The sequence below is a fragment of the Hyperolius riggenbachi genome, chromosome 5, assembly GCF_040937935.1.
Source record: "Hyperolius riggenbachi isolate aHypRig1 chromosome 5, aHypRig1.pri, whole genome shotgun sequence".
NCBI lineage: Eukaryota > Metazoa > Chordata > Amphibia > Anura > Hyperoliidae > Hyperolius > Hyperolius riggenbachi.
In genome coordinates, this window is record NC_090650.1 from 416,825,948 (window position 1) to 416,838,209 (window position 12,262).

The window sequence follows — 12,262 nt, forward strand, 5'->3', positions numbered from 1 at the left end:
GCAAAACGCTATGTGTGGCAGAAAACTAACACTGCACATCACTCTGAACACACCATCCCCACTGTCAAATATGGTGGTGGCAGCATCATGCTTGGGGTGTGCATCTCTTCAGCAGGGACAGGGAAGCTGGTCAGAGTTGATGGGAAGATGGATGGAGCCAAATACAGGGCAATCTTGGAAGAACACCTCTTGGAGACTGCACAAGACTTGAGACTGGGGCGGAGGTTCACCTTCCAGCAGGACAATGACCCTAAGCATAAAGCCAGGGCAACAATGGAATGGTTTAAAACAAAACATATCTATGTGTTAGAATGGCCCAGTCAAAGTCCAGATCTAAATCCAATCGAGAATCTGTGGCAAGATCTGAAAACTGCTGTTCACAAACGCTGTCCATCTAATCTGACTGAGCTGGAGCTGTTTTGCAAAGAAGAATGGGCAAGGATTTCAGTCTCTAGATGTGCAAAGCTGGTAGAGACATACCCTAAAAGACTGGCAGCTGTAATTGCAGCAAAAGGTGGTTCTACAAAGTATTGACTCAGGGGGCTGAATAATTACGCACACACCACTTTGCAGTTATTTATTTGTAAAAAATGTTTGGAATGATGTATGATTTTCGATCCACTTCTCACGTGTACACCACTTTGTATTGGTCTTTCAGGTGGAATTCCAATAAAATTGATGCATGTTTGTGGCAGTAATGTGACAAAATGTGGAAAACTTCAAGGGGGCCGAATACTTTTGCAACCCACTGTATGAACTGACATACTGTATTTTAACCCATCTTTATAATAGTCCTATAGTTATTTTCTATAAATTCAAACAGAAGATCAGTTAGATAATATTTTATTATGAAAAACAAAATGTTTATTTTTTTTAATCTCAAGAGTGTCCAGAATTACATTTATATTGTATGTAAGTGCTTCTGAAAACGGGAAGTGTACTTATAACAGAACTATATCAAATAATTCCTAAATTGCTAATTCCTAATCAATAGCAGCTCTGACTCTGGCCCCCACCTCCGCACAGGACATCAGAGGACCCTGGCTGCTGCTTACTGTTTATAAACGCCTCTAATCTATAGCAGCTTTTGTACTGTGTATATTGTATATCAGCTCTGCTGTCTCTGCACTCTGCTAACTTCCCTACTATCACCCACTTCTGCCTTTTACTACATGAAGGCTGTAGTGGCACATCTGTGATCTGTAGTAAGGTCTGATCATTGCTCTCTGCAGTTTACTTTCTGTTCCTGCCTGTGCACAGGAAGCAGGAGTGCGGCCATACTGTGCCTGTGTGAGTACGGCTGTCCCTGCACAGTAAGCCAGTGCTGTTCGTGCATGAAGAAAAAAACATGGCCCGTGTCACATCTTTAGTTCTGCCAGGTGATCTGTGCGGAATGTTCGTTACTGAGAGTTCTATGCACAGAGGGAGATATTGCTTGTTAGGCAGTTGGAAAAAGCTGTTATTTCCCGCAATGCAATGAGGTTTAGACAGAAAACTGTTAGGACCATGGTCATGACATCACACTGTGGGAGGGGTTTTAACTCATTATCTGCCATACAGACCCCCCCTGATGATTTATTCGAGAATAGGTAAGGATTTCTCATGGGAAAGCTACTGACTGGAGTGAAGTTCAAACCTTGGTTAAAGATGCTCTTGAAAACAGTATGTTCAGTTCCATTTTAATATAGTGATGTTATAAGTACACTTATATGTAAAGGACACCTGTCAAAATGAGGCCATTCCAAACTGAGCACAGGATGAAAATGATACACAGCCTGGCCTGGCCTGCCCCTTCTCCCCCCCCCCCCCCAAAAAAAAATTATGTTAAAACAATCAGATCCAGCTATTTTGTCTCCTAAAGTAATGTGTAAACTTTGACTTTCTGTGTTGAAGTTGACCTTAGCCACATGTCTCCCATAATTCCCTGCTGCTCTTTAGTGGGATGCATGTGATAGCCAATCACAAAGCAGTGTTGCACTTCACTTGCACTGTCATCACTACCAACTTTCAGCAGAATGTGTCTCTAGACCTGGAGGATGGCTTGACAGGCAGTTTTCACTCGAGAATCTCTGGCTGTGTCATTTTCATCCTCTGATCACTTGCGATGGCCAAGGTTTATAACAGGATTGCTTTAACAAATGAAAGGGTTCTGTAGCCTGCTGTGACACCGGACACCAGGCCTGAAGGCAAGTGCTAGCTGTGCTAGAGGGAGAACTCAAACTGGTGATCTGCTGAACTGCTGCTCAATGGGCCATCCATCATCTTCCCTCAGATTCTTCCCCCGCTGTGCAATCAAAGCATGGTCCTAAACTCATCAAATACAAAGTTCGGCACATGTGCTTCAACCACCTGGAGGAGGGAAGAAAAAAAAAGGAGAGAGATAAGTTTAAAGAGACACAAAGGAGGAAAAATATAATGAATTAGCTGAATAGTACAGATAATTACTAGAACATTTTCTCATATTTTTGTTTTCAGTTATATAGTGTTTTTTATAACATTGCATCATTCTCTAATATTTGCAGTTTACACACTACTCAGCATTCTAAATGATTTTACAGAGCAGGCCAGTGAACTATTGACCTGTCCTCTGGAGAGAAAAAGAAATTACAATGACTGACAGGTGAGATAACAAGCTTCAGAAGACAGAGCTCACGGAAAACTGTGATTGCAAGCTTGATCGCAGAGCAAAGGGAAATCACACATAAATTGCGAGCGTGGGTGTGACCACTGCCCTACACTTGTAGAGGTTTTGCGGCATGAGAATAAAGGTGTTCCATCGCGATCATAATAGAATGCAATGACCCACCTGGGAAACTGAGAATTTTTGCGTTCGTATTTCGTTGTGTACGTTTTAAAATTATGCGTGCATTCTCAATTGCAATGTACAGGCAGGATTTTAGACTATGACTATGGCAGGGATTAGAGTGTGAGCTCCTCTGAGGACAGTCAGTGACGTGACTATGTACTCTGTAAAGTGCTGCAGGAGATGTCAGTGCTATATAAACACATAATAATCATATGGTAGGACATTAGACTATGACTATGGTTGGATTAGACTGAGTTCCTCTGAGGACAGTCAGTGACATGACTATGTATTCTGTAAAGTGCTGCAGAAGATGTCAGCCTTATATAAATACATAATAATACTAATACAGTAGGACATTAGACTATGATTATGGTGGGATTAGATTGTGAGCTCCTTTGAGGAGAGTCAGTGGCATGACTATGTGCTCTGTAAAGTACTGCAGAAGATACCAGTGCTATATAAATACATAATAATAATATGATAGGACATTACACTATGGCTATGGTAGAATTAGATTGTGAGTTCCTCTGAGTCCTCTGAGGACAGTCAGTGACATGACTATGTACTCTGTAAAGTGCTGCAGGAGATGTCAGTGCTATATAAATACATAACAATACTATGGTAGGACATTACACTATGACTATGGTAGAGATTAGATTGTGAACTCCTCTGAGGACAGTCAGTGACATGACTATAAACTCTGAATAGGGCTGACACTTTCTACAGTGCTTTAATAAATAATGATAATTCTTACCCGTCTGGGCAGCTTGGTATAATGGACGTAATCTTCTAGAAGCATAAGTGCACCAATTACGTCTGCCGGCATCTCTGGAATCTTCTGGCTACAACCCAAAAATTAGAAACATCATTCCATCCAAGTAATAACAGCTCTCCAGCCACCCAGATACAAAACACACAAGTCCCACCGATAGCATTTTCAAGGTGTAATAAGTGGCTGTGACACACTGGCTATTACTATAGGCCTATGAGATACTTCACAGCACATATTTTGCACTTGACTACAACTTAACCACTCCAGGGTGAGAACAATTTTCACATATTAGCACTGCTCCCATTCATTCACCAATAACTTTATTACTACTTATCACATGTAAATGATCTATATATTGTTCTTTTCAGGACAAATTCGACTTTTAGTGTTCTATACTTTTGTTAGTAATTACCTTATTTTCAATGCATTTTAAAGGGAAAATAAGGGGGGAAATCTAGAAAAATACACTATTTCTCCATTTACATCCATTATATCTTTGCAATAAACATTGCTAGCTTTAAGTTAAACCCACAAATTTTATTTTCTTATCCATCCTGGTTATTACAACATTTAGATTATGTTCCTAGTACAATGTATGGTGACAATATTGTATTTAGAAAAAACATTTTTACCTTAGGAACTTGGCATTTTAAAATATGTTTGCCATGAGGGTATATTACTATTATTTTTGCAAATAAGGTTTTGTAATCATCAATGGTGTTCAATGACAAAGCAAAAAACTGAAAAAAAAGACACCTTTTCTCTTATATTCTGTCATTTTGTTTTCCTTTTACAAGTCTTTTATTTTGGTACGGAATATGCAAAAATGTAATTGCCTTTGATTCAGTTTGTGACTAAAAAGAATACACAAGACATGGGCCTCAACCATAAAACTCTCTAAACTCTATTCTACTACTTATCACAGTTAAAATGTTACCACAAATGTCTCTTGGAGTTTTTCTAAATAACTTTCCCACGTTTGATCATAATTTTGAAAATGACTTTTATATTAGATTACGTTTGACCCTACCTATTTTTTTATGTGACGTGTGTCCAAGCTTTAAGACACACCAAAATGTGTTCTACAATGGGTAAAATGATACCACATGTGCCTCATTTAATAACAAACTGGTGGTGCACCCGTCACAACTATACTGGACATATATATATGTCCTGTTGTCATTAAAGAGGAACTCCAGCCTAAACAAACATACTGTCATTACGTTACATTAGTTATGTTAATTAAAATAGATAGGTAATATAATCTCTTACCCACACTGTTTTAAAAGAACAGGCAAATGTTTGATTTCTTGATGGCAGCCATCTTTTTGGTTGAAAGGAGGTGACAGGGAGCATGAGACACAGTTCCAACTGTTCTGTGTCCTAAACACCTCTCCCAGTTGCTAGGCAACGTGAATAACAACATAGGAAATCCCATAATGCTCTGCACAGCATCAGGGAAAAAAAGCCCGGGCTTTTTTTCTTTGATGGGTGGAGCTTATTTAAAAATGCAGCTAAAAATGATGCTTTAGTAAGAAAAACAAAGTTCTGGTGCTGTGAAACTGTTAACCTCCCTGGCGGTAACCCCGTGTGTGACACGGGGTAAGCCGCCGGAGGGTGCCGCTCAGGCCCTGCTGGGCCGATTTTCATAATTTTTTTTTTGCTGGACGCAGCTAGCACTTTGCTAGCTGCGCCAGCACTCTGATCGCTGCCGGCCCCCGCCCGATCGCCGCTATTTGCTACGGCGCGCGGCCCCCCCCCCCCCCCCCAGACCCCAGCGCTGCCTGGCCAATCAGTGCCAGGCAGCGCCGAGGGGTGGCCCGGGACTCCCAATGACGTCCCGACGTCAGTGACGTCGGTGACGTCATCCCACCCCGTCGCCATGGCGACGGGGGAAGCCCTCCAGGAAATCCCGTTCTATGAACGGGATTTCCTGATCGGAGATCGCCGAAGGCGATCGAAGCGGGCGGGGGGATGCCGCTCAGCAGCGGCTATCATGTAGCGAGCCCTCGGCTCGCTACATGATTAAAAAAAAAAATTTTTTTTTAAAAACTGCTGCGCTCCCTCCTGGCGGTATTTTTCATACCGCCAAGGAGGTTAAAGAAACACCAAGCCTTTTCAGTTCTGCTGAGTAGATTTTTAGTCCGGAGGTTCACTTTAAGTGGTTAAAGGGTACCTAACGTAAAAGTAATGTGCCCAGTTTAACTTCTGTGGGGCTTCCTACAGCCCCCTGGAGCCCTTCTGGCCCCTCGCCATCACTCTGCTCTGTTCCATTTAGCAGAAATGCCCCTCCAAAAGCTGCCAACTGATCTGATCGCAGGTTATGTGCATGCGCGGCCCCCTCCTCAATCACGCACCCCCATAGGTAGGAGAGTTTGGTGCAAGTGCAGTTGCAATTCCTATGAACTGCACAGAACAATCCTGGCTGAAGGCCTGTACATCTGCCTGACTAAGGCAACCGATAATGCCCGCTGAACCGACAGTCAGGTCTGTATATAACGGGCACTGACCCACGAACCCCAAACAGTGAATGATGCACCCAGCAGCAGCAATGGGCTTCCGAGTAGAAAGCCATTCAAATTGGGAATTAAAATGAGGATTAATTATTGCAGGTGTGAGCACAGGAGACGGGGGTTGCTTACCCAGAAGTCCGTCGGCTTCTATGCGTCTCACACCACTCGCACGCGACCTATGGGACGCATTGCACGACTCACTACCGCACTTCGTGCTTCCGGCTTGAAGGAGGAAGTGTGGTAGTGAGTCTTGGAACGCCAGTGTTCTACCTGGAAAATTTTTCCAGCCGGGTCGCATGAAAAATTAGCCAGGTGGGGCGATGTGACAGAATGCAGGGCCGGCGCTTCTCTGCTTACAGCAGAGGAGGAGGTGAGCTGATGACAGCCGGGTGCTCTGCAAAACTAGCCGGGTGGAGCACCTGGCTAAAAGAGCCTGGGGAGAACACTGAACGCACTCCATAGGTCGCGTGAGCTGCATAGAAGCCGACGGACTTCTGGGTAAGTAACCCCGTCTCCTGTGCTCACACCTGTGATAATTAAGCCTCATTTTAATTCCGAATGGCTTTCTACTTGGAAGCCCATTGCTGTCCGTTGGATCAGCTCACCCCCGCTACGGCCAATCACATTTTCTGCGCTGCTCCCTTTGCGCAGCGTCACACATACGCGCTTCATCGACCCTATGCCCTCCCCCCCCCCCCCCCCTTCACACACACACACACCAACAGAACGCATCGTCATTTACATAGCTAACATGAGTCTGTACAGGACGGGTCCTGATCGCCGACATAAAATAAAGAGGTGTGTAAGTACCCTAAGGGAGCGCGATTGAGAAGGCCAGGAGGAGGCCAACCACACATGCAGCTTTCAGAGGGACAGCTGCTGAATTAAACAGACCAGAACAACAGCGGGGAACAAGGACTGCAGGGGGCTGGAAGAAGCCTCAGGTGATTTAAACTGGGCACGTTAGTTTCACTTAAGGTTTCCTTTACAGCAGACCTGAACTCAGAACTTCCTCTCTGCTCTAAAAGATAAGCAACAGCATAATAACCTTTACAGAAAAACATTTCTTTGTTACAGCTGATAGAAATCCTGCAATAAATCTGCAGTGTCTACTTCCTGCTTTCATGGAAGCAGACATAGGGTTAACATCCTTTGTTTACAAAGCTGCTCTGCCATGGCAGAGGAGATTCCTGAGCTGATATAGCTGAGAGAGAAAATTACACTGGTGATTAGTCACATGAGGGGGAATTGGACACGTAAACTGGTGATTAGTTACAGATGCGGGGGAATTAGACAGGCTAAACTCTCTAAACACATACAGGGTGCATTTCTCTGTGTTTTCCTTCTGTCCTGTGCAAGAGTTCAGGTCCACTTTAAGTGGCTATTCTTGCTCTGATCTTCATAAGGAATAAACTTTTGTTTTGGCACCTTCACCACTTCATTAAAGTAAACTCTCAGCACCTTGCTGATAAAACACCAATGCTGTGACTGTCACAGGCAGCCGACACGCACCACCTGGTGGCCAACTCTATCATTACACGCTTGGCTGAACGGAATGGGTTAGAGTAGGTTCACACTTTCTTAAAAAACGTATCCATGGCTCCGTTTTGGGGCTCGGACCAAAACTGGAGCCACAGATACCAATGTTAAAAATAGCAGCAGTCTTCACTCACTTTCAAAACGGATCTGTGTATGTTCCGGGGGATCCGTTTTGAAACGGTGCACTCTGGGTGTCCTCTTCCGTGCTCCACCTTCAGCTACTTTTGTTAAAATAATTGCCTGCGGGGAACTCACCTCCTTGTTCCACTGCTCGCTGCGCCACTTCCTGCAATGCCGTCCTTGGAAGAATAGGCCAGGGCTGGGCATACGTTTCCATGGACTGGAAACGTATGCTGCAAAACTGACAAAACGGGGGGAGAATTTTTTTTTTTTACAAAAATGGATCCATTTGAAACGAATCCGATCTGAAAACGGACAAGTGTGGACCTAGACTTAGGGTCCATTTCCAGAGTGCAAGTACTGAAAAGCAATGCAATTTCATGTATTTCCCATGTAATGATTGTCAATTATGCTAGATGCAAATGAATATTGGCATAAAATAACAAACATTTGGATATGGAAAATCAATGCGAAATACAATATCCTTGTGGAAACGCAGCCTTACTGAAAACATGAAATGAACCGGGATCTCAGCCATGAGGAAGGGGAACGCTCACTCCAAAAATCACCACTTCTTCATAGCATGGTGAGGTCTTAAGACAAAAAGATTTTTATTGCTGTAGCAAAAAGAAAAGTGGTGCGCTCTATGGTGCATCAACATTTTCATACATAAGAAGTGCCAAAGGACAAAAGTTACACTTACAGGATTGAGGTAAATCACAAGCTTATCGCACATGTGGGCAAAGTCCCAGCCTCCCTCAGGTGGATTTACCGCACTTGGCTCCTCTCCACTATGACCAGTAGTGTAGATTTCTTAACAGGAACTGAGCTCAGCACTGGAGGTGGGCGGATCTGGGAGAACTGCATGCCTATTGCGTCGTTACACGTTTCGGCGCCTCCCTCATCCGATATCTGATGAAGGAAGTGACAGGCTGAAACGTGTAAGTGTAACTTTTATCCTTTGGCACTTCTTATGAAAACGTTAATGCACCATAGAGCGCACCACTTTTCTTTTTGCTACAGAAGTCTTCACTTGCTTCTCAAGTTTTTTTGGGGGGCAGCAGCTTTGGAGGCATTTGGGGCAGCAGCCTTAGGAGTGGTCACACTTGTTTGAGCTCAGTTTCATTTGGATTTTTATTGCTGTGTACCGACTGAGAACATTGTGCTAAGCGTCTTTACTAGTGGCGGGATCACAGACAAGAGGAGGTAAAGGAATATCTTCCCCATTGGGAGGGAACAGTCCACAAAAAAAAAACCAGAACTGTCAGTGTCAATGAACTCTAAGCTTTGTCATGTCTGCCTCCTGCACTGTACACAGAGACACGACACACACAGCAAGTCACATCGGGCCTCACGCACTCACCTTGCGCTCTGCTCTGTTGAAGAGCGGATAAACTGGCCAATCAGGGCCAGGAACTGCTCGGTGTATCGGGAGTGGAACTGTTTCAGCAGAGTGAGCAGCCCCAGGACTAGTGGCGGCCAATCGATGGCGTCTGCCGGCTTCCTGCATGTCATACCTGCATCAGAGAGACAACGCAATCAGCAGCAGATTCTTACAGCATTGGACTTTCCTTAATGTTGCAATTAGGGATGGTCAATGAGATGAAAATAATTTCGAGTTCATGCAGAATTATGCACATTTTGCATGCAAATATATGCAGCCTGAAAATGAATTACCGTAAATCCTACTGAGGTAAAATTTGATTGGTCCATTTTCAAGCTGCAGACATTTGCGTATACAATTTGCATAATCTTGCATCAACTTGAAATTATTTGAATCTCATTGACCATCCCTAGTTGCAATGCAAACAGCTTAAAGGATAACCGAGAGGTGACGTGATATGATGAGATAGACGTGTATGACCATGCCTAGCACACAAATAACTATGCTGTGTTTTTTTTTCTTTCTCTGCAGTAAAGGTTTAAAAATCAGGTATGCAAGTGATCGTTTCTGTCTGAGTCAGGAGTGGGTCAGACTACAGTGTGAACTCTCACTGATAGGGAAATACAGCCATAAAACACTTTCCTAGCAGAAAATGGCTTCTGAGAGCAGAAAAGAGATAAAGGGGTCATTAGTTCATAGATTTGAGCTCTGGCATACTTTGATGAATGTGTCACTGAGCAGAAACAATTTAATAGTAAAAACTTAAAAAGTAGATTCAAATATAAAATAAACCTCTGGGATATCTAAAAAAAAAAAAAAGTTATTTCTAGAAGAAAGAGGATAGATGCAATGGTTTATCTCATCAGTTAATTTTCACCTCGGGTGTCCTTTAAAGTAAACCATAGATGAATGAAAATAAAACACTTATACATACCTGGGGCTTCCTCCAGCCCCCTCCTCATTGATCGCTCTCACAACATCTACCTCTGCATTCTCCCGTTCCCAGTAAGAGCCGCGTACGTTTGGCGAGTCGGGGTGCACTGCACATGCGCAGCCCGGCAGCGTTCCCGTGGTTGGGAGTGCTCTCAGCAGGCGCACGTCGGGGGAAGAAGCGTGAGCAGCTTCACTGCACATGTGCCGACTGACGCCAACTGGTAAAACGTGCGGGGCTTCTACCGGGACGGGAGAATGCAGAGGTAGACATTGTGGGATCGATCGATGCAGAGGAGGCTGGAGGAAGCCCCAGGTATGTATAAATCTTTTATTTTCGTTTGTCTCTGGTACACTTTAAACATTTGTTTAGGCAGGGAACACACTTGACTTTCAGTTTTCCGCGCACGTTTTTCTGCATACTTTTTCTGCACACTAAGTGTGTTTCCATGCAGGAAAACGTGCGCGTTTTTTCACAGCAGCTGATGTAATTGATACAGAAAACTGCCAAAATGTGCAGAATCAGGATGCAGAATGTCAGTTTTTTTTCTGCGCGCAAACAACACAGTAAGTGTGTACTAGCTCATTGATTAACATGAGTTCTCTGTTTTCCTGTGCAGAAAACGCGCACGAAAACAGTCAAGTGTGTTCCCTGCCTGAAAGATAATGTGTAAGAAAAAACAAGTGCCCCTGGGGGAGTACTTACCTCAGGAGGAAGAAGCCTAATGCGTCTTCCGCCATCCTCCTCCGTCCCTCTGTTCCAGCGCTGTCAGCCTCCAAAAATCTGGTCTGGGATCTGGTATCTTAGCAACCCTGTGTGAGCCTTACGCAGGTGAAGTAGCAGCTTTCTTTCGGGCTCAGACAGAAATAGTGGAACCCGATTGGATGCACTCTACTGCACAGGCATAAAGTGTCTGCTCAGTAGAGCTGATCCGAACGGGCTCGGCTCTCACCTGTGCCAGTCACATCTATATATAGCACAGGTGAGAGCCAATTATCAGTCACATCTATATATAGCACAGGTGAGAGCCAATTATCAGTCACATCTATATATAGCACAGGTGAGAGCCAATTATCAGTCACATCTATATATAGCACAGGTGAGAGCCAATTATCAGTCACATCTATATATAGCACAGGTGAGAGCCAATTATCAGTCACATCTATATATAGTACAGGTGAGAGCCAATTATCAGTCACATCTATATATAGCACAGGTGAGAGCCAGTTATCAGTCACATCTATATATAGCACAGGTGAGAGCCAGTTATCAGTCACATCTATTTATAGCACAGGTGAGAGCCAGTTATCAGTCACATCTATATATAGCACAGGTGAGAGCCAATTATCAGTCACATCTATATATAGCACAGGTGAGAGCCAGTTATCAGTCACATCTATATATAGCACAGGTGAGAGCCAGTTATCAGTCACATCTATATATAGCACAGGTGAGAGCCAGTTATCAGTCACATCTATTTATAGCACAGGTGAGAGCCAATTATCAGTCGCATCTATATATAGCACAGGTGAGAGCCAATTATCAGTCACATCTATTTATAGCACAGGTGAGAGCCAATTATCAGTCACATCTATTTATAGCACAGGTGAGAGCCAATTATCAGTCACATCTATATATAGCACAGGTGAGAGCCAATCATCAGTCACATCTATAGATAGCACAGGTGAGAGCCAATCATCAGTCACATCTATATATAGCACAGGTGAGAGCCAATCACCAGTCACATCTATATATAGCACAGGTGAGAGCCAATTATCAGTCGCATCTATATATAGCACAGGTGAGAGCCAATTATCAGTCGCATCTATATATAGCACAGGTGAGAGCCTATCACCAGTCACATCTATATATAGCACAGGTGAGAGCCAATTATCAGTCACATCTATATATAGCACAGGTGAGAGCCAATCACCAGTCACATCTATATATATAGCACAGGTGAGAGCCAATTATCAGTCGCATCTATATATAGCACAGGTGAGAGCCAATTATCAGTCGCATCTATATATAGCACAGGTGAGAGCCTATCACCAGTCACATCTATATATAGCACAGGTGAGAGCCAATTATCAGTCGCATCTATATAGCACAGATGAGAGCCAATTATCAGTCACATCTATATATAGCACAGGTGAGAGCCTATCACCAGTCACATCTATATATAGCACAGGTGAGA

At 43.6% G+C, this 12,262-nt stretch overlaps 1 protein-coding gene across 1 annotated transcript in view; it reads right to left on the reverse strand.

Moving 5' to 3' along the window:
• Positions 1 to 841: 841 nt before the first annotated feature.
• WASHC5 (WASH complex subunit 5) overlaps positions 842 to 12,262 on the reverse strand; it is a 69,248-nt gene continuing 57,827 nt past the window's right edge. The window contains exons 27-29 of the mRNA XM_068238020.1: positions 9,114 to 9,267; positions 3,561 to 3,648; positions 842 to 2,349 (exon numbers count right to left, since the gene is read on the reverse strand). Of these exons, the coding sequence (XP_068094121.1) occupies positions 2,293 to 2,349; positions 3,561 to 3,648; positions 9,114 to 9,267 (299 nt within the window). The 3' untranslated portion in view covers positions 842 to 2,292. The remainder of the gene's footprint in view (positions 2,350 to 3,560; positions 3,649 to 9,113; positions 9,268 to 12,262) is intronic.